Source organism: Lygodium microphyllum, chromosome 16, assembly GCF_053477565.2.
Source record: "Lygodium microphyllum isolate KBCC chromosome 16, Lygodium_microphyllum_v1.1.10, whole genome shotgun sequence".
Lineage (NCBI taxonomy): Eukaryota > Viridiplantae > Streptophyta > Polypodiopsida > Schizaeales > Lygodiaceae > Lygodium > Lygodium microphyllum.
Window position 1 is genome coordinate 13,443,728 of NC_141150.1, and position 27,977 is coordinate 13,471,704.

The window sequence follows — 27,977 nt, forward strand, 5'->3', positions numbered from 1 at the left end:
GCCTACAGATCCATAGGTGATATTCAATCTCATCTGCATCCACGTACCTAAGAAAGATGCATTTTATAGACTTAGAATCTAGCCTATTGCACTTTGTCCTTGGAACATGGCAAAAAACCTCACAATCAAAGACACGCAATGCACTTAGTCATACCATTTTGCGTGGGGTGTACGGGGTGGTCAAATAACGCTTAGTATCCCTCTCGTCACAAAATTGCTCAAAGGATTTAGAGACGTACTCGGCCCCATTATCTAACCTTAGGCATTTCATCCTATACCCAAACTGGTTCTCAACCAAAGTAAACCAATGTTGAAATGTAGCCAATACTTCCAATTTCTACTTAATAGGGTATGCCCAGACCTTATGTATATAGTCATCAATCAAGGTAATGAAATACTTTATGCTACTTAATGACTTGTAGGGCATGGGACCACATATATCCAAATAGCAAAACTTATCCAATTCAGCCCAATCATCTACATCAATATGTTCGAGCTTGACACCCTCATGTTTCAAAGGTATAAACTGCATTTTCTACACTAAAACTTGCCAGATTTGGGCCTTCCAATAGCAATTGTTGGTGCAATCCAACTTGTCAATATTAAAGACAACACTATCATTAGAACCACCAGCCATAATGGGACCAAGAAAGTGCATAGAAGGGAAAAGAAGACTGCTATAATAACCTGCAACTTAGGCCCAAAACCATTTCCAAATCAAGTTGAAAACAAGGGGTATTGCCAAAGTAATGAGCTGTCCACAAACTATAGGCAAGAAACTATACCCAAATGACTGCCCTTGAATAGAATGCATAGAACTAAAATGATAGGTTGTTGCAATAAATTGGAACAATATGCAAACAATTAACTGTGGTCAACCAAAAAAAGAAAAGCCAAGAACAAACTGCACTGAAGACTGTCACAATAGCAATGTGTCAATAACCATGCATGCAATAGGCATAGATCTCATGCACAGGGTAGGTCTCAAGGTAAATGAAGAAACTGCCAGATGCATAACCCATTGAGCAAGACTCAATACATAACCCAAAAGCATAAGTGCCAGGTCCAATACAAAAGATCATATCAACCCATGATAGAGTAACTGCACCCAATGGGTATCAAGAGCATGTACATGTCATAGTGAGTCCCACTGTTTCATTGTAATAGGCTCAAGCTTAGTTGTAAAACCAAATGATTTGTAGTAAATCCGCGTGTCAACTCCCAAGTCAGATGCTAGATGAGCAAGCAAAGCTCAACACCTCATGTGAGTAGCATTTGTGCATCCAAGATCTAAGTAATAGACATCAAGAGCATCAAACCTAATGTAGTTGGCAAAGCTCTTACTATAGCATCCAATGAAGTAAATGACAGTCAAGGTCAAGTGTCCAAGCTCCAAGATAGCTCAAGTGCAAGTCAAAAGTGAAGCTCAATGTATGTCATAACACAACCAAGAATGTAGCATCTATATCAGAATACATCTAGCAAATGACTCATGTATCATCCAATGATAAGAGACATGAAGTGTCTCAAATGAATGCTTGCTGTGAGAAATGACAGTCAAAGTCAATGAGATCAAGCTTCAATCCCATCCCAAGAGCATTCTGGAAGCATAACCAACTATGTGGCATCAACCATAGACATCAATGTAGCATGCCAATTAGTTGGTAAGCATCAACAAGCAATAGGCATGAAGTTTCTCTGACAAAATAGCATTTAACCTTGCTTATTACAGTAGTGAAAACCGCTGTAAAATTGAGCAAAAAAGTACTCAAATCAATCCAAGAAGCATTCAAGACAATGTCACGACATCCCTCAAGAGTTGGGATACCATATGAGCATCAATAGACATAAACAAGTGCTCCAAACTCTAAGAGTATGCTATCCCAGATATTATTACAACAAACTATCTTATATAATAGTCAAGGATTGAAGTATGGAAGCTAAAATTCAATGCCACATGCTCAATATCAATGTCGGGAGCTTATGTTAGGCCTTTGCCTAATACCCAAGAGTGTTCAGGGTTGCAAGAGATGATTGGAAGTGGGCTAAGTTGGGAAGAGCTAGACTAGAGAAATTCACACTGAATTTTGCACATGTTTTTACTTATGCCTTTCTTGAGCACAATGCTAGTGCTATTGAGGGTTGATAGGTTGTTTGATGATGGTGCTTGAAGTATCCCGTGAAAGGTCTCAGAGAAGTGTGGAGAGGCATGATGAAAGCTAAACATCAATGGTTACCTTGACGGGATGAAACCATGGCTCCCATGAATGAAGAGTTGAAGCTTTTCAAATCTGGGCTGAAGTAAACTAGAGGGGAAGAGCTCCTCAATGCCGGTGCAATGGCTCTAATACCAATTGAAGGGAGTGAGCCTTGAAGTGGAAGCACCGAGCACAAGCAAGAGCTATTGTGGAAGGAGAGAGAGAGAGAGAGAGAGAGAGAGAGAGAGAGAGAGAGAGAGAGAGAGAGAGAGAGAGAGAGAGAGAGAGAGAGAGAGAGAGAGAGAGAGAGAGTAGAGTAGAGTAGTTTCTTATCGTCGACGGAAGACCAAATTATGACCCATGGGACCTTTCCAGACATACAATGATTCTCCTCCCCCATGGTAGGAAAGGGGTAGCTACGGTGAAAGAAAGATCTATGCAGCATGGTTCTCCCAAAAGCGTAATATGCGGGTGATGAGAGCCCCTAACTTTGATACAGGAGTAGTGGTCAAAAATTGGTGAAGTGGCCCTTGTAAAGGGATATCAAAGTCAGCTCGTATGTGTGCATATGCTAGGCATGTCATAATCATGTGCTCCTCTGATTCTACACTCTGTAGTCCACATAGCTTGCATAACCTCATCTCTCTTACCTGTCCACTCCATGCACCTGTCTCGATCAATAAAGTATGTGATCGAGTTTGAAGTCATGCAATACTCCATTTAAATACCACTGCGAGCAGGCTGGCTATGTATGGTTGCGTGTGTGCCTCTGCCTGCATGAAGGATTCCCAACATGAAGGATAGATATGCATACTGTAATAAGCAAGTTTGCCATTTTCTCCCTTGCTTTGATGTTTTGCTTGATAAGCTTGTAAGAGGTCTGATTGAGATGTGTCCATGCATATATCTTTGGATGCCATATCTAGATATCTATCCACTCCCCACCCTTTAAACCATTTTCGCATATCTACACCCATCCTGTTGAAAGCACTTTACTTTTCCACGTTTTCTATAGGCGTGTGCTAGCATCCCATGCCCGTTTGGGGGGCCTACTGTCATCCATTTGACATACTTGAGTAGCATGTCTTAGCACTCGGATCATAGCATGTACCTCAATTGACCAATGGCCGGTTTCCAAAAGCATAAGTACATATGGTGTGGTGCTTTTGATGCCCAAATGTCTACAAATAAAAGCTTTTTTGCAGCTTCTCAATGTCGTTCCATGCAGATGAGGAGATGCTCCCCCCCACACTTCCACTCCATATAATACCGTCTGTAGAACATATGCATCAGAAATCATAGAGCGTATTTTCTAGCATTTAGTATTTGTACAGTTGCAGTCATTTTCAAAGTGATAATACTTGCTTTTCCATGCCGCTAATCGCCGCTCCTCACATGTATGCCATATGTGGTCTACAGGTATCTCAATCCCCAAGTATTTGAAAGTAGATACTACCTCTATAGACTGCCCGCATAATGCACTCTTGGTGGGGTCTTTGATTGCTTGGTGCGCATAGCCATTAGCTTTGTTTTTGATACATTCACTGTCAAACCATTATCTTGACAAAACCGTTCAAGAATCCCCATGAATTGTTGCATACGTTCCCTAGTATATGTAAAGAAGATCACATAATTTGCATAAAGTAGGAGCAAGATGGCAAACATACCAATATGCGGGTTTTTGGCTTCCTCTTCATTCATAGCCGTGAGAAGTATTTTCTCTGGCTTATCAATTCATAAACCAAATAATGTAGGGGAGAGCGGGCAACCTTGTTTGACTCCCATATTCCTCTCAAATACTTGTGACAGCCCATTGTGACCTCTGAGGTGGCACACCACTTGTTTGATATATCCTGTAAATTCCCATACATAGATCATTTGGGACCCCTAATTCTTGCATTCGTTGCCATAAGCCAACACTTGGTACGGTGTCAAAAGGCTTCTTAAAATCCATAAAACAACAATACAAGGTTGCTCCCTCAAGCTAACTCTCATCCATAAGCACACGTAAAGGAACCAAATGGTCTATGGTGTCATGACCAGGGTGAAAACCTGCTTGTCCATAAGCTTGTTTGTTATTACTTTCTGCCCATTTACTCAATTGCATTTCCAGGATAGTGCTAAATAGCTTTGCCATGGCTGAATTGACCATAATCGTGCGGTAGTTTGTGAGCAAATTGCGATCTCCTCCCTTACACAACGGTTGTATCTAATTCTCCTTCCATTCTTGGGGAAAGCCATATGCAAAAGCATGATGTATCACATGCAACATAAACAATCTCGTCTCCTTTGTTGTCCATTTCAACATCTCTGCATTCAACTGCAAAGTATCACATGCTTTTCCATTAGCCATCTTGTTGAGGGCTGCCTCCAATGTTTCTAAAGTGAATAGAGCACTAAATGGCTGCGTATGTACATCACATTTGATGGGCTGTACCCCTTTATGCATGTAAAGTTCTATAACATATGATAGCATGTCAGCATCTGTAAAATCCCCCACAGAGAGAGAGAGAGAGAGAGAGAGAGAGAGAGAGAGAGAGAGAGAGAGAGGAAATGTGGGAACTCCAACAGTCACAATGTGTGACCGGCCTTCTCTTTATTCAAATGTCATTGAAAGAATAAATGATGAAGTGATAGTGATATGTAGAGTACAAGTGTGCGGGTAACTAAAACATGGTGCAGGTACTATTAGTGTAACTAATACATAGGCAGGTAGGCACATATGCCTTTACCCCCAACAAATCATGGTAGAGACTCATAGCCCAACAGGGGCAAGTCTAAGTCTCATGGGCAATCACACACTAACCGCCTACATTTACTTGTACTCACCGTCCATACAGTTGTACATTGTAGGTGGCGTTTGTTTATCATTGTTACTTTATTCTTTATTCTTTACATGACAATAGAATGAGGGGAAGACAGGTCATACATTCTAACTATTGGAGTTCCCACATACAATCTTGCTCTCTCTTGCTTGAACCTCAATAGCTCTTACTTATTTTTTGCTTCCACTTGTGCTTCTACTCTTGTGCCACCTTTCAAAAAGCTTCCTTGTACACTATTATAGTTGCAATCTCATTGCCAACAAAAAGAGCATGTTGCTAACAATAAGTATAGGAGCAGTCGTAGCTAGTCTATGCAACCTCTTCACCACAGTACATTATCAATTTAAGATACCAATGCATGTATAACAATATGTGGTATCATTATAAGAGTGTTATAATCTAGTCTACCAATCAACAACTCACACTGTGACATAGCAAGTACCAACGTAAGATATTGAATGACAAGAAATATCACAAATCTACATTCTCATTGGTAGTTGTATACGCAATCATCGGTCACAAATCACAAGGAGCTATATATGTGATGTTCTCTCATGTAATCAAAAGAATAAACTTATGCATAGTTGGGGATTATCCATAGCTTTAAATAATTTAAATTTTGAGTTGATTTGCCATAGTTGGGGATTATCCATAGCTTTAAATAATTTAAATTTTAAGTTGATTTGTCATTTCTTAAACTCCTGATTATTCAATAACCTTCAACAAAATTGTTAGTTTTCAAACATCCATTGATTTTAAACCGGTCTAGACAACACTCACAAATTAAATGTTAAAAAAAACGTTTATCTAGAAATTTTTGTACTTTTCCTATTCACGAGGACGGGTGGAGAGGTTTCGACTGATCACTGGTCGCAGAAATGGGGGACGATGGTTGTGCCGTTGGTGAGAAGAAGATTGAAGAAGAAGAAGGGGTGACAGTGTGCGTGGGGGACATCCATGGCTATGCAGGCAAGCTGCGCAGGCTATGGCGCAATCTGGAGTTGCGCCTCGGCACCCCGACCTTCCTGGTGTCCACCTTCATCTTCCTGGGGGACTACTGCGACAGGGGGCCTGACACGTCCCTGGTCCTGGACTTCCTGTGCTCCCTCCCGTCCACCTACCCCTCGCAGCGCCATGTCTTCCTCTGCGGCAACCACGACTTTGCGTTCGCCGCCTTCCTTCATCTGCTGACGCCCCCTCCCCTCTCTCCGCCCTTCTCCTTCAGCTCCACCTGGGACCAATTCATCCATAGCCAGGAGCGAGAAGGATGGTGGTCTGGCCCCGGCCACGAGAATATGCACGTGCAGGGCCGCCGCTGGGCCGGCACCATGCAGGCCAAACACAATGTGAAGAAGGGCACCGAGTATCAGGGGTCGACCTACGATGCCGCCCCGACCTTCCTCTCATACGGCCTTCCGCACGGCGATCCAGGTATGGCCGCACATTTTTTGGTAACGGTTGTCTTGCCACAGTGTAAGAAAGAACACCTACCGATCATCTCCTCATATAGGATTCAGAGGGATTATAAGTGGCCAGCCGAAGCAAAGTGTAATGTTTATTGGAGTATGTATTTGTTTAGGTTTGATAATGTGTTGCTGTTGCTACGTTAACCATACAAGCATGTCACGAGCTGTGTTGATCAAAAGAGTCGTGCTAAGGCCCACGAAATGGTAAAAGAGCCTATGAGACCAACCAGCATGAAGAAATGCTACAACCATGTCACCACTCATGTCCGTAACATAAGGATTTAAGTGGGCCACGTCTAAAGCTGCCAGTCTAGCCAGCCAACCCAAAGAAGATGCCATGCAAATTGCCACATGAAATGCAAGTGTTGGGTCAAAACGCAAGCTAGCTAAGTCCAAGCCTAAGTTGAACCCATGCATGATTTTCTATGTACACCACCTACACCCAAATGTGATAGGCAAGTCAAGTGGTGTGATACACGAACAAAAGTTGCATTGCATTCACCACCATGCAAAGTCTAGTTGCCAAACAACACATACTGGCCATCCATGCTACTTTTATTATATTTGTCATATGTGCCACATCACTAGTCCCTATAGATATCCAAGGTGGTTGTGGGGTATAAGGAACACGAGGGTAGAGGGTAATTGAGAGGAGCGAACAAAAGCATGGACGGGGGATGAAGTCAATATGCTTGCTTTGATACCACAATGGAAGTCGACAATACAAGAAAATAAGAGATTGATAACACCACCAATGAATATATACATAGAAAACGCGATATATCATGTATGGGTTATTATAGACACAAGTGGAGTTTCATGTGAATTGATGTCAAAAGACGACGTACTGGTGAGACAGAAGGGTTTGCGAGGAGGAACGTAGAGTGAACTCGGCAAACATTGAGAATAGAAGAGAAGAGAGAAGAAACTTTGATGAATGGAATGATGAAGATCTGAATTATGGAGTGAATGTGATGTAGCACAAGGAAGATGATGAAGATAGCCACGAACCTCGAACTGCGATGTCCTCCTGAAGGGGTGTGAGAGGAGTGGAGAGAAGAGATGATGGACTGAATGAATTAGCTGTAAAGAATGAGTGATAGAGGTAGCCTATAAATAGACAAGAGACTGTCTAGGGTAGTGTGCAGAGGGAGGGCATCGGCTGTCTAGGGTGGTACCCCACCTAGCCTCTTTTTGGGGCTGTCCACTTTGAAACCCTAAACGCAAACTGTAGGTGAAGGGCTTCTCAACACCCCCTCTCAGGCCCAAAAAGGGGAACAAGAGGAGTGAGATGGAGATGCAATGCTACAGGTTGAAGAATGCTCATGTAGCAAGTGCCACTTGGACAATGTCCCTCGTGGGGAAATTGTTCACTTGCCCAAGTGCTTGAGTACAAAGAGGATGGAATCATGCAATGCATAGGAGGAATGTTGGATTTTGTGTGGTGCTGAGAACCATAAGGATATGCCCGTACTTGATCTCAGAAGTTGGCTCCATGTTGACCAAGTGACCACAGCAAAAAGAAGAGGAGGAAGAAGATGTAGAGGATCCCTAAGATCCAAGATTACCACTTGAAAGGTAACTTGCAGTAAAGAATAGTAGACAGAGTGAACTGGAGAACCCAAAACTCAACCTTGGGAGAGAAGCCACTAGCTCATGTATCCATGTAGGAAGGAATACAAAGGCCTCGTCACCAAGTCGTGGTTGAACCTCCAAGGCCCTAATCTAGGTAGATCCTCGAGATCCTAGGTATTAATAGGTGAGAAGACTGCTGGAAGGAAGCCACCCCATCAAAGGGTAGAAGCAAAAGAAGCCATCCTGGTATCAATAGGTGAGATGATTGCTGGAAGGAAGCCACCCCATCCAAGGGTAGAAGAAGGTTAAAGGCCTCCACCAGGATGTGCAAAAAGGACTGAGCAGTGGGTGGGGACCCCTTTTGAAATTGGAGGAATAGGAGCCCCCTTTGAAGTCACAGTAGATGTAGATGCCCCCTTGGAGGGTCAAGAATCCCCCTCTGAGGTAGATAGGGAATTCAAAAACTCATGGATTATGAACTCCGAAACGTCTGACGACAAAGAAAGTGGTGCTAGTCGTGCCAAAGAAGGTATCTGGGGTGGTGAAGAACTCCCATAGGTGGCCTCTTGAACCTGAGTAGGCGAGGGTGGAGAAGGGTGGGGCTCAGATTGAGCAATGAGTGGGCAAGAGTTACTGCTTCTCAATGGAGTGGAGTGGAAAGCCGAAGAAGAGGAAGGAGTTGAGCAACCATTGTCTCTCGAAGGAGTGGATTGACGAGGAGACAATATCAAACAATCACTATCTCTCAATGGAGTGGATTGTAGAACTGTGGGCCGTGGTAGCCACTATACCTGAAAATAAGTGGGAGAAATTGCCATTGCCATTGTGATGATCTATAGGAGGTAGTAGCACCAATTGATTCTCCATGTGCTCGAAAGGACTTAGTGTGCATCGGATGCGTCTTATTGCCTTGAGCATAGTACTCTGATAGTCTATGCAAAACGATCTTTGTGGCCTAGAAAGGAGAGGTGACACAAGTAGTGCCGGGTGGGAGACGCATATACTCTTGGGGGGGTGGTAGTAAAGGTCGAAGTCGGCAAGCATCGGTGGTGTGTTCGGTGATGCCACAATAGGAGCACCCAGTAGGCTGGTCATCCGTTGGTAAAGAAGCCATGGGTACCAGTGTACCTTGTTGAAGAAGGAAGAGGTCAGCCATGATCCCTGAACTGCAATGTCTGCCTCAAGGGGTGTGAGGGCAGTGTGAAGCATGAACCACAATGTTCGCCTGGGGTGGGAGGGTAGTGGAAAGGCTGGAAGTGAACTGCCAGCTGTAGGGAGGAGCTGGTAGTTTCAAATGCAGCTTGCAGCAGACCAAGAGGAGTCGCCATCAGTCAGGGAGGAGCCACCAATTGTCAAACACAGGGCAGACTGTTGATCAGAGAGGGAGAAGGTTACTGCTAGATGTTACTTGGTTGAAACATAGGCTGAAAAGGTAAGGGGAGGTGTTGTCGGTGGTTGCTTGGCTGAAACGTAGCAAGGGGTAGGTGCTGGAATACCGCTAGGTGCAACATAAAAGATGTCAGTAGTAAACACAACAAGGGGAGGTGGAGGTGGCAACAACGCCCTGAACGCAGGCTGGAAAACAATAAATGCAAGAGGGAGCAGCCGCTAGTTAGGGTGTTGATGGGGCTGAAGAAGAAGAGAAGTGGATGCCGAACCGCTACCGGTCTTTGCTGTCGCTAGAGTGGAGGATCTTTGCCATTGTTTGAGCAGATCTAGCTTTGATACCATGTCAAAAGACGACGTACCAGTGAGACAGTAGGGTTTGCAGGGAGGAATGCAGAGTGAACTCAGCAAACACTAAGAAGAGAAGAGAAGAGAGAAGAAACTCTGATGAATGGAATGATGAAGATTTGAATTATGGAGTGAATGTGATGCAAGGGAACAAGGGTGTCGTGGCACAAGGAAGATGATGAAGACAGCCATAAAACATGAACCACAATGTTCTCCCAAAGGGTTGTGAGGGCAGTGGAGAGGTTGGAGAGAAGAGGTGATAGAGTGAATGAATCAGCCATAAAGAATGAGTAATAGAGACAGCCTATAAATAGGCAAGAGATTGTCTAGGGTGGCGCTAGCTATCTAGGGTGGTGCCTCACTGTGGGCACCCAGCCTCTTTTTGGGGCTATCCATTGTGAAACCCTAAACGCAAAACACAAAAGCAAACTGCACGTGAAGGGTTTCTCAACAATTGATACAAAGCTGGATGAATACAATTGAAACAAGCCTTCGTCCTTTGATAGGGTGGTAAATAACCTAATTAAGCACTATTTACAGCAATTAACAATTCATAAAACTGAAATAGACGCTTTACCATTAAATCTTGGACATTGGATACCCTGTTGGCCCCAAAATTGGCGCCCCTTTTGGTATTTATTTAACTTAATTGAAGAAGAAGTTGATATACAATAGGATTCTCCCAATCCCTTTCGGTATTCCAACTTCCCTTGCTGTCCAAAATGACCAACAAGTCTTCAATTTGATTTGCCGCTTGATTCGGGGAGTCAATTGGCTTTCACTTGCTTTGATGGAGATGGAAAATGTCCTAAATTCATTGATTTGCTGGTCCCTCCACTTGAATTTGACTAAAAACAGCTTCAGCCTTATTGAATCCAAGTCTTGGAGCTTCCAATTTCTAGCACGCTTCTTGAAGCTGTTGCTAAACCCTAATTTGCAAAACTCTAATTTTTGTTGCAAATTAGGGTTTACAATAGAGAATTCTGAAAATTCTCAGCCTTTGGTAATCTCAATACTGTAAGCTTTAGAGCAAGGCTATAAAAAGGCTGGGAGATGAGAGAAAATGTTGAGGAGAGAGAAAATTCAGACTTTCTTCACTAAGAACTGAAGAAAGTCTGTCATTTACTGCTGCTGCCATCTCTCAACAGCTTGTAGATGCAAAGAATCGAAGAAAATCAGTCATTTAATGCTGTTGCTCTATCTCAACAGTGTGTAGATGCTATCACCTGCTATTGATTGGTCTTCTCTTGCCCTTGGCTGCCTCAGAAGGTCCTTCAATGGTTACAAATCAGACCAGTAGTATCTCCTCCCTCTCTCTTGCAGGTTGAATATACTAAAATGCCTCTCCTGTCTCTAAAGACGTTTTTCAATCTTGCACTCACATTTTTGATAAGTAGCAACCTTCCCAAATGGTTATTTCAGCGTTATCCATAATTAAATATTAATTTTCAATCTTTAAATACTGAAAATTAATCTAATAATTATTTTGGTGCCTTGAAAAATAATGACTGGCCAATAATGAAATTGGCTAGACAACTTTCATTTTCGAGTGTTTTTGTGCCATATTTGACCATCAGATTAGCGTTAAGTACCATTAAACACCACTTCTCTAGTGTCACCAAGTGACACTTATGGCCAAATGAATGACCAAGGCCAACAACTGACACCAGATACCACCAAGTACTTGTGCGGCATTAACTTATAACAACTTTTGCCTTTGACATCCCGTGATTTCTTGGAGTCACGGGCTCGTAAATTTACTCTAATCTTAGTCACACCTCACATGTGCAACATTTACTTAACCATGTGGTTAAAATTAATCCACATGTTAAGTGAGATTTCAAAAATACATATCCTCATGACAGCCCTCCCACTTAAAATCATTGCAATCGTCCTTGATTGCACTGCTAGATGCATCAAAAGGAAAAAAATGTGTGGGAATCTCCACAAGGCATCATAGTTAACATAACATTGCGCACTATTGCTCAACCATTCCATATGCCCAACACATGCTGAAAAATACTAGCCAATCATAACATAACATAAGTCTCACAAAGAATCTTAAAAACATTGCTAGATTATCATGTGACATGTCTATTTCTCATGAGCTCAACTCATCTGGAAAAACCAAACCATAGCATAGCATAACCAAGCATAAACCATGGCTAAAACATCAATGGCATCATAACATATGCTGTTGTCCATGGAACTAGACCTAAACCATTGAAAATTAAGCATAATCTGATCATAAATTGATCACTCGTTGATCTGAGAACTGATCACAAACTGCTGCAAATGTGACTTCAAACTGATCATAAACTCATTGCAAAAGTTGACTAGCAATGAATGCAAAAACTGATCCCAAAAGTGACCATAGACGGTTCTCAAGCTGATAAAAAACTAACCTGAAACCGTTTTTGTCTCAAAATTGAGGCAAAGTTCGTGCCAAATTGATTATAAGCTGATGCAAAAGTATAGTTCCAGTGCCCGGGTGAAACTCATACTCAACTGCATACATCTCATAGTGACTAGTATACTAAGTAGTGACCTCATGGCAAACATACTGTTAGCGTAGTACCTTGGATGCATGTTGAATACATCCGAGATCCACTATATACGAGAGCTGTCCCTGATTGGAGGAGTGGAAGTGCTACCTCCCTCTTGACGGAGCCCGAACTAAAGTTGGCTCTAATTGAAAGGCATCTAGGTAAAGTTGCAACAATTGAGGATGGTCTACCAAGTCATCCTCTTCCACTTATTTGGTATTCATTGGTGAATTATTCTGAAATTTCACTTATATCTCCTGGAAACTTTACCTTTGACCTTTCATTCCTTATGTGCCAAAATCTGCTCGGGTACCAAAATCTCATCGAGCTCCTCAACTTGAGGCTGAATTTCAGTAGACATATCCTGTGGCACATCACCGTGAAAAGGCCTCAACAAACTGACATGAAAGGCATTGTGTATCCGCCATTGTGGAGGTAATTTCAGCCGATATGCCACATTGCTAATCTTCTTCGATACCTGGAAGGTCCCATAGTATCTCATACTCAACTTCGGATACAATCTTTCTCTTCCTTTCATCTTTTTTAGCCTTACCTTTTCAAAAGGCAACGATAGATAATCACCCTTTGCAAACTGCAAAGCATGTTTGTGGCGATCAATTGCTCTCTTTTGCTTTTCTTGCGATCTCTGAAGTGCATATTTTATCTTTGTATAGGCTACAACCAAGTTTTCCACATAACGATCAGCCTCAAAGATCTTGTCCCTAGTTTGTAGAATAGGTGGTACCTTCGTGCCACCCTCATCATAGTCTTTTGCTGCCCCTTTGGGTGTCAAATTGTCATACACTGGCTGTTGCAAAAAGGGTGCATTTGCTGAATTTATATCAAAATCAACGCCAAAAGGAACATTCGCATGACCAACATTCGTTCCTTGAGCCCCATAAGCATTCAGGGGTGCAGATGCAGTACCAAACATTCTACTTTGTGCCCCAAGCATCAAGCCAATGCTGCCATACATAGGGTTTTGCATATTTCCAGCCATACCCAAATACATTAGGCCTTGCACACCATGCATTGGTTGCTGCATACCATAGGAATTTGTGCTATACATTCCTATATGCGGTCCTTGTCCAACCATAGCATCAAAAATCGTGCTTCCACCAAAATATCATGACTACCCTATCATAGCATGCCTGCCCGACTGTCCAAAATCCATTGGATTGGCACTTTCGTAATAGCCTTGCATTTGCATTCCTTGCCCCTTAGGTACTAACTGTTTTATTTCATTAGCATCTTTGGGAGCTTCAAATGAAGGGTTTGGCATTATCTTCGGTGCATCTTGTTGTCTCAAAGGTGTAGAAGACATCTTCTTCTTCTTCTTGCCTTTGGTGTCATTCTTTGGAGCATTCAAAAATCGGGTAAATTGAGGATTCTTTGCCAATTCAACAAAGAGATTTGCTGCTGTCCTCATCCAATTCTTGAATTGGTCGTCAAATTCCTCTTCACTTCTCTGGTCATTAGCCTCCTTATGCCTTGAAGACCGTGCATCTTGCCCAACAACAACTTTTTCAGCTTGTTGTCCATGGTTTGGGCCTTGTCTAAGGTCAGACATTGCATTTCTTTCATTCCCATTTGAATGTTCATACCGAGAGGCATCATCATTGCTTGAGTCATCTCATTGTATGAATACATATTGCTGTAATTTCTCAGCCGAGAGTAAAAAACAGCACTAGCACAAAGCTTTGGCTTGCAATCAGGTGTCTTGGCCCACCAAATCAAGGGATTGAGTGGTAATCCCGGCAATGGAACCATGAAACCAACCTTCCTCCTCTTTGATAGGTGGTAAATTGTTGGGAATAAAGGCCTCGTGCCTTTTAAATGTGCTCGGGTGCGAACACACCCTTAGCACTTGTACTTACACGTATATATCTATCTAAAAAACCTAAAGGTACACTCATCATTGTACCTGAAAACGTACTCACTCTATACTCTGCTCTCTGCTCTCTCTCTCTCTCTCTGTCTCTCATTGTGTAGGACAGTCTGTCTCGATCTTCGTGCCTAACCGGTCCCCACAAACTAGTATCAGAGTGCAAGGTGCTACAGACGAGACGATCATCAGACTGATGCAGAAGACCAACTTGGTGACGAGACAGCTCAAAGGCGAGCATGAGAGTCACAGGCGTGAGCTGCAGGCATCGTGTTGTTAGTCACAGCTGATGGGCGACTCCAGCGAGATGAGTTGTGACGTGATGTGCAAGTAGTGGGTAGCGGGAGCAGTAGTCGACTGTAGCAGGCAATTGCAGTTGACATGGAATAGGTGCGTGACGGGCAGCAGCTAACGGGCGATCTGCTGATGGTGACTGCAGCAGACCGGACGTCTCCAGCGAGGCGGGACCAGTGGGCGTTGACGAGCGCGACCAGTGGGCGGCAACTTGACAGGCATGACAGGTCACGGACTTGAACGGCCCGTTGACCCGCAATTTTCCTCCTCTTGTTTTTCTCCAAAAACATTTGAGATTACTTTTGCCTCCTCTCCTTCGGGTGTTCGCGCGTGCAAGCACAGTGTGCAGATCTGTGCAAAAGTGAGCCAGAAATTTGGGGATTTTTCCGAAGTTGGGGATCTCAACACAGAATTGGACTATTTGGCTCAGAAATCGCAAAGTTGGTGCACATTTGCCGGGGAATTTTGGGGCTTTTTACATTTTAGTGAAATTATTTTAATTTCATTGAAATTAGTGCATGCAGGACTTGGAAAATTTGGGGATTTGTCCAGATTTGGTGCGAGCAAGATGCAATAGTGATATCTGTCTCAGAAATTGTAGGAATTTGTGACATTTTGTCCTCGACATTTGGAGCTTTTTAATGTACATGCACAAATTGGGCTGAAATTAATCCAATTTCTTGACATTGAGGCACATTGGACCTCGTAAAATTTGGGGCTTTTGCAGTTTGGGCAAAATTTGTGCAGCATTTGGTCATTTTATGTACATGCAGGTTGAATTCCACACAATTTGGACATCAACACTTGGTAAAATTTGGGGGTTTTGCTAAAATTGCTCTATTTTGGCAAAATTGGACTGTTCTATGCATGATAGAGAAAATGCAGATGTGTGTTTGATGCTTTGAGCACACAATTTTGGGGCTTTTGACCATTCGTGTCAAATTTTATGCCCGTGGGTACATGTACAACAGAAATTGCAGCTGAAATTTTGGGATTCCTCATGTAATGTGATGTATATGCCCTTGCAACAGCTGTAATCAGTTGGATAATGCTGTAGCACATGGTTTGGTGCTTCTGAAAATTTAATTACAGATCTGAAATCTGTGCTTCTGCATGGTCATTTATTGCTGATTGTACTTGTTTGTACCTTGGTCACTTGGGTGACAGTTTTGGGCCTGCATTTGCTGGTTTTTTGGTCACATTTGGGCTGAAAATCATGGCTGGCAGCAATGACAGCAGTAATTTGATGCACATAAAGAAGCTTGAAGGCGCACATAACTTTGCAGTTTGGCAAAAGCAATGCTACAATATCTTGTTACAAAAGAAGCAGGCAAAGCTGATCAAAACCAAAGGGGCAAAGCCTGCGGACATGGAATAGGACGATTGGGATGAGTTAAATGAGCTTGCACGCTCAACCATAGAGCTATCGATTTCTGATGCCTTGCTTTTCAACATTGAAGGTTTGGATTTTGCATATGCTATATGGACTAGATTGGAAGAATTGTATGTGCAAAAGAGTGCTGCAAGCAAAGTGTATTGGCTGAAAAAGCTTATGGATTTGCGTATGAAAGAAGGTATAGCAATGTCTACTCACTTGAGTGATTTAACTCCATTTTCAGCCAGCTGGTTGCCTTGAAGTTCATGATTGATGAGGAATTTAAGGCTACTTTCTTACTTTGCACTCTACCAGAGAGTTGGGATACATTCAGGACTGCTATGAGCAATTCTAATGTAATCCTTTTGTATGCTAATGTAGAGAGTGCTCTACTTATGGAAGAGATGAATCGGCAGAACAATGCATCCAGTAAGTCTTCCAGTGCTTTGCATACTAGGGGCAGATTACAGCAAAAGGGCAAATATAATGGCAAGGGATGCAGTAAATCATGTGGCAAAGATGTTGAATGCCATCATTGTGGCAAGAAGGGTCACTTTAAACGTGACTGCTACAAATGGAAGAAAGAGAAAGGAAAAGGCAAGAAGACGGATGATAGCAAGGAAGAGAAGGACAGTCAGCCTAAGAAGAGCAGTGTAAAAATTGAAGAGGTGAATGTAGTCACTCATGACAGTGACAGTGGGAGTGACGTACTCTTTGTCTCTTCACACGTTGGTGCACATGCTTTACTTGCACATACAGATGATGATATGCATACTTGGATTCTCGATCCAGGTGCTTTCTTTCATGTCATCCCTCATCGTGAGTGGTTCTCCACCTATACAGGGGGTCGACATGGTGTTGTCCATCTTGGGGACAACTATGCATGTGAGATTGCAAGTATTGGCAGTGTGCAATTACAGTCTCAGCATGACTCTGTCTTTATACTTCAGCATGTACGGCATGTGCCTCAGCTCAAGAAGAGCTTGATCAACACAGGGCAGCTAGATGATGATGGTTTTCATACCACCTTTGGTGATGGAAAATGGAAGATCTGTAAGGGATCAAGAGTGATTGCCAGAGGTTGCAAGAGTGATACTTTGTATTCACTTGATGTATCTAGTGTGCGTGACCATGTTGTTGCCGTAACCGAGCAGCCAAGCGTTTCTTTGTGGCATGGCCGGTTGGGACACATGAGTCAAATAGGAATGAAAGTGCTTTCTCGTCTGGGTTACTTGCCTTTTTTTTGTTATGTTGATTTTGAGCATTGTGATCATTGCATTTATGGCAAACATGCACAGATGTCTCACAAAAAGTTTATTTCTTTGAAATCTTCTCCTCTAGAGTTAGTACATTCGAATGTATGTCAAATGCCAGGATTATCTTTAGGGAGAAAGAAATATTTTGTTACCTTTGTCAATGATGCTACACGCAAAGTATGGGTTTACCCTATTCGTAGCAAGGATGAAGTGCTTGACAAGTTTAAAAAATTCTTGGCATTGGCTGAAAATCAGACATATAAGACACTTCAGCGTCTTCGCTTTGACAATGGTGGGGGAATATGTGTCCAAGGCCTTTTAGGCATTTTGTGACAGCAAATGGATAAAGAGGGAGCTCACTGCCCCTCATAATCCACCCCAAAATGGAGTTGCAGAGTTTATGAATCGGACTATACAGGATAAGGTCCGTACAATGCTGTCTCATGCTGCATTACCCCATGGTTTTTGGGCAGAGGCTGTTATGATAACCGTTCACTTGATTAATCAGTCGCCAAACAGGTCTTTGGGGGGGGAGTTCCCCAAGAAGCGTAGTCGGGCAAGCCACCTTCATATGCTCATCTGAAAGTGTTTGGTTGCAAGGCTTTTGTGCACATTCGTAAAGAAAAACGCAGCAAACTTGAGCCAAAGTCCTATAAATGCATTTTCTTAGGATATGGTGACGAGGGTGAAATGGGGTATAGATTGTGGGATCCCGAGAAAAGGGAAGTAGTATGCAGCAATAGCGTTATCTTCCAAGAAGATCGCATGCACAAACAGCCTGAAAAGACTGAGGAGGTCTGTAGGGTTGTATTCCGGGAAGGAATACCTTTTGGACAGCAAAATGTGCCCGTTGTACAGCAGCAAATACCTGCTGTAAATGAACCTGTAAATGCAGGAAATGATGCTAGAAATGATCAGCTAGCTATTGCTCATGACAATGAGCCATTACATGTGTAGGAACAGCCAGGACAGCAAGCTGTTAATACTGATTTGCAGGCTGAATTGCCAGGACAGCATGCTGAAAATGGAAATTTGCAGGAACAGCCAGCAAACAATGAGCATTGGGTTAGGAGAACGTCTAGGGCCACTAGACAACCTGACAGATTTGTTCATGGTGCAATTAACGTGGCTGATTATGTCGTGTTGACAGACTGTGGTGAATCATCTTGCTTCAAGGAAGCAAATGGACAGACATGACAGGAATAAATGGTATAAAGCCATGTTGTCAGAGATGGAATCTCTTGAAAAAAATGGCACTTGGGACTTGGTGCAGTTGCCTAAAGGGCAAAAAACCCTTTCATGCAAATGGGTTTACAAGATGAAGGTCACTTTTGGTTCCTCACCAAAGTAAAAAGCAAGATTGGTTGCAAAGGGGTACAAGCATAAGCATGGAATTGACTTTGATGAGGTTTTCTCTCATGTAGTCAAGATGACTACATTGAGAACCATTTTGGGCTTGGTTGCAGTTGAGGATATGGAGCTCATACAGATGGATGTAAAGACTGCGTTTTTACATGGTGATTTGCACAAAGACATATATATGCAGTAGCCTGAAGGGTTTGTTGAAGAAGGGAAGGAAAAAATGGTATGTAAACTCAAAAGGAGTTTGTATGGGTTGAAACAAGCACCAAGAGAATGGTATCATAAGTTTGATACATTCATGTAGTCCCAAGGCTTTCATAGAAGTCAAGTGGATCACTGCTTGTACACCAAGAAGGCAGCAGATGGCAGCCTGATTATCTTGGTTTTGTATGTTGATGACATGCTGATTGTTGGCATGGATATTCATGCCTTGGATTCATTGAAGCAAAGTCTTCATGGCAGCTTTGACATGAAGGATCTTGGTGATGCAAATCACATTCTTGGCATGCGAATACTCAGAGATAGATCGAAAGGCTTACTCTATCTATCTTAGCAGGAGTATATCTCCAAAGTTTTGCAGCGTTTTAATATGGAGGGGGAGGGGGGGGAAACAATTGGGGTTCCATTGCCTCCATATGTGAAATTTTGGTGCAGAGGACAGTCCGACATCTGATGATGAGAAGGCTGAAATGGCCAAGATACCATATGCTTCAGCTGTTGGCAGTTTGATGTATACTATGGTTGCTACACGTTCTGACATTGCCTTTGCAGTGGAGTGGTTAGCAGATACATGACAACCCCTGGCAAGAAGCATTGGGATGCAGTGAAAGGTATTATGAGATACCTCAAAGACACAAAGGAGTTGTGCATCTGCTTTGGAAAACAGAAGATATCTGTTGTTGGCTTTACGGATGCAGACTATGCTGGTCATGCAGACTACATGAAGTCTACTTCTGGGTATGTATTTACTTTCACAGGAGGAGCAGTCTCTTGGATCTCCAGGCTACAAAAGTGTGTTGCATTGTCTACTACAGAGGCAAAGTATGTGGCTGCCATTGAGACATGCAATGAGACTTTATGGCTTTCACGTCTTCTAGGAGAGCTTCGCATCACAGAGTTACCTGTTCTCCATTGTGATAGTCAGAGTGCATGCTAGCTCAGAATCTTGTCTTTCATGCAAAAACAAAGCACATACAGGTGAAGTACCACTTCATTAGAGATGTACTTGACAGCAAGAGCATTGAGCTTGTCAAAGTGCATACAGATGATAACCCTGCAAACCTTCTCACGAAGAGTCTTCCAGTAGAGCGGTTTGCTCATTGCCGATAGATGATGGGAGTTGGATAGATATATGTATTTCAGCTTTGTATATACCTAGACTTAGCTGATTCTTTTCTCCTCTTAAGGCACATTGCCTTTAGGTGGGAGGTTGTTGGGAATAAAGGCATCGTGCCTTTTAAATGTGCTCGAGTGTAAACACACCCTTAGCACTTGTACTTACACATATATATCTATCTAAAAAACCTAAAGGTACACTCTCGTCATTGTATCTGAAAACATGCTTACTCTCTACTCTGCTCTCTCTCACTCTCTCTGTCTCTCACTGCGCGTAGGATAGTCTGTCTTGATCTCCGTGCCTAATTGGTCCCTACAGTAAATGACCCGATTAAGCACTATTTACAACAATTAACAATTTACAAAAGTGAAATGCACACTTTACCATTAAATCTTTGACATTGCACACCCTGTTGGCCCCAAAATTGGTGCCCCTTTCGATATTTATTTAACTTAATTGAAGAAGAAGTTGATGTACAATGGGATTCTCCCAATTTCTTTTAGTATTCCAACTTCCCTTGCTGTCCAAAATGACAAACAAGTCTTCAATCTGATTTGCCGCTTGATTCGGTTAGTCAATTGGCATTTATTTGCTTTGATGGAGATGGAAAATACCCCAAATTCATTGATTTCTTGGTCCTTCCACTTGAATTTGATTAAAAGCAGCTTCAGCCTTGTTGAATCCAAGTCTTGGAGCTTTCAATTTTTGGCACGCTTCCCGAGGTTGTTGATAGACCCTAATTTCTGCTGGCAGATTAGGGTTTACAGTAGAGAAATGTGAAAATTCTCAGTCTCTGTTGATCTCAATACTGCAAGCTTTGGAGCAAGGGTGGGAGATGAGAGAGAATGCTGAGGAGAGAGAAAATTAAGACTTTTTTCACGAAGAACTGAAGAAAATCAGTCATTTACTACTGCTGCCCTGTATCAACAGCTTGTAGATGCAAAGAGTTGAAGAAAATCGGTCATTTACTGCTACTGCTCTGTCTCAACAGCCTGTAGATACTGTCACTTGTTGTTGATTGGTCTTCTCCTACCCTTGGATGCCTCAGAAGATCCTACAATGGCTGCAAATCAAACCAACAACATCTCCTCCCTCTTTCTTGCAGATTGAATACACTAAAATGCCTCTCTCCAGCCTCTAAAGACGTTTTTCAGTCTTTAAATGCTGAAAATTAATCTAGTAATTATTTCGGTGCCCTAAAAAATAATTTGACTGGCCAATAATGAAATTGGCTTGGCAACTTCCATTCCCGAGCGTCTCTGCGTCAACTTTGATCATTAGATTGGCATTAGGTACCATTAAACGCCACTTTTCTAGTGTTACTAACGGACACTTATGGCCAAATGAATGACCTAGGTCAACAACTGGCACCAAATACCACCAAGTAGCTGTGCAGCATAACTTATAGCAACTTTTCCATTTTATATCTCATAATTTCCTTGGGTCCTTGGCTTGTAAATTTACTCTAGCCCCAGTTACACCTCATATGTGCAACATTTACTTAACCATGTGGTTAAAAGTTAATCCATATGTTAAGTGAGGTTTCAAAAATACATGTTCACATGACACAATAAAAACTCAAAATAAAAGAGTACTTGCATGGGAGTAAAAAACTGTGAATGGAGTAAGATGAACGATCTTAAATGGTATTGCATAATAGATTTGACTAGATTAGCTAGAAAATGGTTTGATTGATTGGTAGGTTGGGTTGTTTAGCTTATAAAGGAGGAACCACAATGGGGTTGAACAAATAACTCCCAACATGCGTAAGAAAAAATGAAAAACAAGGAAATGATGAAATTGGTCTTTGAGTTCGGTGAACCCATAGCATAGTAGGAACCTAAAATTGCAAACAGAATAAATTGAATGTAGAATTTAGTAAATCAAAATACACACGAACATTCAGGAATGTGTACTTTTTGATGTTTTGCTTAGCATTTGATTTAGTTGTTAATCAAATGTTCAGATGTGAGATGTATGCGTTAAGCAAGATAGTTAATTCACAACGATGGGCAAAGGACCTTGAGATGTTAGTGGATGCCAAAGGCAAAAGTTATAATAAGTTATACTAGTTAGGTACTAGGTTGTGCTTGGTGTTAGATTTTGGTCTAGAAGTTTTTATTAGATATTAATGTTAGTGGTACGTTAAGAACTAGGCATTAATCAATTAATTAATACTAGTTTAGGGGCTAATTAATCCTCAAAACTTAGACAATAAATGTTAGAAGTGGTGCATCAATGGAAGCATAGACAAGTGCTGAAATAAACTGCTAAACGCAAGACAAGAGAAAAAGAATAGCAGAACATTGCAAAAGAAGAGAACTCAGAGATGTGCTCGAGAATAAAATCCATATACCAAACACGAGAATGATGTGTACAACATTGAGTCTAGGTACTGGCTCCCTCTCCACAAAACCTGTAGGTGGTGATATGACTAAATGAGGAGGGAGTTGGATATATAAAGAAGAAAATAGTGGCAAAATACGGGTAGGTCGGTTAGTATAAAATGCCCCAAATAAGCATCATAATAACCATAGTAAAATGCCTAAATAACCTAGCCATGCTCATAGACCTATACACGAGTTGTTTGGATTGCTAACATCCTCTCTCAGATCATGGGTGATCTGATACAATACAATGATACAATGATAGAGGCTGATCATAGTCCATACAACAAAAAACCACTAGAGTAGAACCATGGATACCCAAGCAGTAGGTGATCAAGCCACCACCAAGGTTTTGCAGGAGAATGTGATGTTGATATCGATCGTACCAGCTTTTAAAAATAGAGAAGAGTCATAATAGATCTCTGTGTTCATCAACAATGTCTCGTAGTAGCATACAAGACCATCCTGTCATAAATGTCTTTGAACATATGCACCCATGGATTCTCCGCCTTTGGCCAAGATCGTCAAAGTGTCCCCTCATGTGAGCTCGAGACTAGGAGTCAATCTTGCTATTTGTCAAATAATAGCCCATCATGAACTTGGATGTCAATCCCAGCTCTAGGATGCGAACTTGCCAATCTTCGGTCGATGTGTTAGGGACGTCCCTCTCTAGAACTTGTGCACCTGTATACTTGTGTAGATGAGACTTAGCTGCCCTATCTCACCACCCTCTCACACTCCCTTGTTGGCATTGGAGAGTCACGAGGGATGACCCCATCACCTTGATTAGAAAGCAGCAGAGGAAGGGGAGTCAAGTCCTTCCCTCAGTTTGAAGAAGTGGATTCTTGCCGCGTCTTAGACTTTCCCTTGGCTGGAGGATTGGAGTCGGAGTATGAGGAAGAAGATGACTCATCGGAGGAGTTCGTATCTTACTTTTTCTTCTTCTCCTTCTACTTCTTTGTCCTTGAGGCTGCTAACTCCTTGTAGTCCTTTTGTAAGTGCCCCTTCTTACCATAATGATAACAGTGGGCCTTGGACTTCTTCTTTGTGTCACCAATTTTTGAAGCTATAAAGGCCTCACTGGAACATCCATAATGAGATGAAAGCCTCCCTTGTAAATGCAAAGATACCTTATGCTCAAGTAGCATATCGAGGATATATGTGTAAAGCTCACAAGTGTAGATGATATTTGCGCTTGCAAGGCATTTGCCACTCTATCAAACTCTGGGGGGACCTTGGAGAGTACCTTTCCTACTAGGTGTGCCTCCAGAAGGGCAGATTGCATGTGTCGAAGTTGGTCTTGTACTTGTGTAACATGGAGCAAAAATGATTGAATAGTGTCCTTTGGCTCAAACTTCATTTGTGGTAGCTGCCCATAAAGGGTCACCGCATGCATGGGGGAAGGTGTCTCATACAATATTTGAAGCTTCGACCATACTTTAGGAGATGCCATGCAGGAGGTAACCACTAGTAGAGCTTCTTTAGAAATATGTTGAGGCAATGCAGAATATACATATGCATCGTCCAAATTCCATGTAGGCACAACTTTCTCATGGTTGTCCTTATCAAAATCTTCAGGAAGAGAAAAAGGACGTTGAGGCCAAGGAATAGCTTCACACAATGTATCAAATCTGTTTTTGCATAAACCAGGCTTTCATCACAGCACTCCATGTAAGATAGTTAGGTCCATGTAACTTATCATCTATGGAAGTGTACGGAGGAGCCATTGGGAGAGGATAAGAGGAGAAGATAGAGAATAGAAGGTATATAGAGAGAGAATACACCCAAACCAACTTTACAAAATGAGAATTCACATGCAGTTTAACAAAAAATCTGATCAGAAACGAAGGGTAATTGAAAGTAGCCTTTATACTTGGAAAGGGTGGTAATTCCCTGATTAAGCACTTAATTATAGAAATCAGCAAATAAACATAAATTGAAAAGCAGAATTTACCTTTATAATCTTGGACAATAGGCACCCGGTTGGCCCCAAAACTGGTGCCCCTTTTGGTATTTCTTTAACTTTAATTGCTAATGGATTGAGTATAAGTTGAGATTCCACAATCTCATTTGCTGATCCAAAAGCCCCTTGTTGTACATACAATTAGCAAGCAATTCGGGCCAATTGCCCCTTGATTTTTACCTAGGAATTGCACAAATGGAACCACCAACTGGCCAAATGCTGCCCCAAATTATAATGAATGGGCTGGCATCTGAATTCCCTGACAATTACACAAGTTCCAGGTGCTTAATTCAATGCTACACGATGCCTTCACGAATTGGCATGGGTCATGACGTGGCTGTCAAACCCTAATTTCTGCAGAAATTTAGGGTTTACAGCAGAGATCTCTTTGCTGTCCACCAAATTTGATTGAGATCTGCTCAAAATGGCTGAGATCTCTCGAGAATGGGTTGGAGAAGGTGGGAGAAAGCCAAGATAAGAGAGAAATCTGGATTTCTTCTCGAGAAAACCCTAAATTTTACATGCTGCCTGCTCCAATCTGCATTGCATTGAATGCAATCACCTACTGCCAGACACCTCCAAGATGCTGTCACCTGATCAGCAATGCTGTTGCTAGCCCTTGGAAGGTGACTCCTTGCTGTTCCCTACTTGCCGAGGCCCTCAGATGGCTGTCTTCTGGTGGTGACAGAACTTATTAATGTAGTTGTGTAATGTGTTCACACTACAAACCAACTAACTAAAACATTGGGCACTACCCATAGAAGTGGCAAATTCTAACACTGCATGCAGGGACTGATCTATCCATTATTGTATTCAGCATTCTTTCTAGATTCAGTGCAGATTTCTCTTTCACTTTGCATGTCCTCTTCTCCTTTTCTCTCCGTGTGCGTGGTCCTATTCCATTGCACACTCTCCCAGTTTTAATAAGCTAATGTAGGTTTGATGTGTAATCTATCTACTTTAGCTTAATAGCTTCCAATTTAGTAGTTGAGGAGTTTTGTACAACAAGCTTGCACTGCAACTCTCAGCCACCTTGTAACAAGAGAGCTAGCTCTTTAGGTGTCCCCACTACTGAGTTATCATGGGGAATGGAAAACTTACATGATTATTGTTGAGAAGTTAAGAAGCCCAATATTTGTTGATGACCAATGACAATCCCATATGTAAAGTTTTGGCTGTTTTCTAGTATTATGCTTCTTCTAAAAGCAAGTGCATTTATGCCATGGTGAAAATTGTAGCATAATTGGTTTATTATGGGATGAAAGCTTCTTACCTTTGGTTGGTGGCTTGTTTGTGTTTACATGAAGAAAGGTGCAGTGTTGCAGATATTTTGTGGTCACATATTGCTAATTTTACTTTTGTAAGTGTTTGGCTTACACATGAACATCTACAGGCCTAGGAGACGCAGTTCCATTAAGGCATAAAGAGTTTCTCAAAGGACTTGTATGGGTACACGAACAGGTAATTCAGTAGTTTGCTGTTTGGACATTGAAAAGTCTGATTTTGATGTACTAATTTATTGTGGCATTCGTGAAATCAGGATTTGAAGAATGAACGAGCTGGATATGGCAAACTTATTGCTGTTCATGCTGGTCTGGAAAAGACAAAACCTATTGAAACTCAAATGAAGATTCTACTTGAAAAGGATGTGACACTTCCAAGGATTGAAAACCTAAGTGGGAGGAAGAACGTCTGGGACACACCTGATGTGAGTTGATGTATTCTTAAGTTCTTCCCCTTGTGACATTTATTTGGTTCTACCAGCATTAGAGGAACTGTTACATGGTTCCCACACATGTATCATGCACCTTTGGTGAAGTGCTGCTGTTTTAAAGTTATACATTACTAGAAGTATACAAACTGCACCAAAGATCCATAGCGAGGATCTAAAAGAGCAAATCTCTCATCAAATATGCCAGTAATATTTGGAGAGAATCTTTGAAAATTTTTGGGTCTATGTTCAAGAGTGTGCCGTTCCAAGCCCTTGCACTTTTACCCAAAGTGGGGTTCATTTTCAAGGGGACATGATTATTGGTGCTTGTTACATGGCATGGAATATTTGCCCACCTTGTCACTGGCCATGTTTATGTACTTGGTTTATACCAATCATACTATTTTAGCGTTCAAAGGTTGAATTTCACCACCCATAACTCAGTTTCCATGTACGTAAATTGACCTTTCTGTACCCTTCCTTTAAACCTGAAAAAGAAAGCACAAACCTTTCTGTTGAATAACATTAAAAAATTTCTTTTGTAGCACATACCTGTCTGTTTAGTATATTCAAATTCCCAAATTTCCAAGTGCTGAGGTAAGATAACTCAGCCCCTTGTTAGGCACAGTGATTTGGACCTGCCTTTTGCACTTGACTTACAGCTTACTTGTCGAGTGATATGTTGATAGTGCTCTCACTTTTTGACTGATAGGCACCTAGAACTTTGAGACAACTAGTGTTTTTCAAATGCTTTATCTCCACTCTAGATCACTCTCCAAAGGGAACTAGGGGAAACCTCTTAACTAGTGCCCTTGATGTATCTGTTACCTTTGTAGCCTGGGACCCGAAACAAAAGGAGCTCATGCATATTTTGTTCCAGATAGTTTGAAACTTTGAAGGGAGTGATTGATTACTGGATCTTGTATGAGATGGTTCACAGGTTCTGACAGACTTTACTAAGGTCAGTTTAATAAGTTTGGGATTGATTGCTTTGTGTAGGACGATCTCCTATGTAGACTCAGTATAATGCTCCCCCACAAAGGAGCTATTTCTAAAAATGTTGGGTGTTTCTGATCTTCACTAGTAGAGAATAAAGGCACAGTTTTGATCAACTCTCAGAAAATAGCTCTCTCTTCTTTGTGTCTATAGAGACTCAAATCCTTCAAGTCTTTGAAGGCTAATATTACATGTAAGAGACCATACCAAATCAAGAATTTGCACAACTAGCAGTCAGCCTGATTCAAGGCAGTTGGAGATCTTGTATGGAATGGACAACTGTCCATTCTCAAATCATCAGAGAAGGTCGTAATCAGACTCCATATTTTCCTTTTTAATTGCAGATGGTGGTTTCCTCAAAGTTTGTCCAAAATCTCTATGCACATTTTCATAAAAAATGCAGGATTTTCTTCCTTGCAGATTTTCTAAGGAAAACCATTGAACAAAATAAGAGAATTTGTACTACAAATTTTCAAAATAAATGTTTATCTTTATTAATATGGTAAGCTACGTATGTGGTCCCTTCCCCATAGAAGCTCATGATGTGAAAGACTAAGAGAATCAAGGAAAAGAGTCCCTTTTCCTTCAATGGGACAATGTCGAGAACTCTCTGTGTGCTAACATCATTCTCGTTCACTGGTTTGAAGGGTTGTTATTGTAGACATTTCTTAAGACATGCCTGTGTTTTGATCTTTATTTTCAGATGGTTTTAGCTGCCATACACATGGAATAAGCAGTTGCCTGTGCTATGCAGGAATTGGCTGACCAAGGAGTACAAGTAGTGAGTGGCCATCATGGTACAATGCACATAGATGAGCACAGGCTTATCATTGACGAGGGTGGTGGGTTTCCCCATATGCCAATAGCAGCTATTATTCTTCCTTCTAGGATTATTGTATGGGATGTTGATGATCCTCAGAGCTTGGCCAATGCGGCCAATGGCACATCAGTTTTGGAGCCATGTGCATTGTAAAGCTATCATAACATATAATTATGGGTCTACAGATATTTAATTAAAAAGTCACTTCAGAGTCACTGAATACATCATTATTTGCAGTTTCATGCTTT

The 27,977-nt window shown here is 41.8% G+C and overlaps 1 protein-coding gene across 2 annotated transcripts; it reads left to right on the forward strand.

The window, feature by feature from the left end:
• The first annotated feature begins 5,858 nt into the window (after positions 1–5,858).
• On the forward strand, positions 5,859–27,971 carry LOC148022546 (tyrosine-protein phosphatase RLPH2-like). Of its 2 annotated transcripts, none has more exons than XM_087695491.1 (4): positions 5,859–6,454; positions 25,596–25,663; positions 25,743–25,910; positions 27,664–27,971. In XM_087695491.1, exons 1-4 carry the CDS (start codon positions 5,902–5,904, stop codon positions 27,880–27,882), a joined length of 1,008 nt encoding a protein of 335 aa, XP_087551617.1. In that variant the 5' UTR covers positions 5,859–5,901; the 3' UTR covers positions 27,883–27,971. The 2 variants fall into 2 exon arrangements, with proteins under 2 accessions (XP_087551617.1, XP_087551618.1); XM_087695492.1 differs by having other exon boundaries at positions 27,613–27,752.
• The last annotated feature ends 6 nt before the right edge of the window (positions 27,972–27,977 follow it).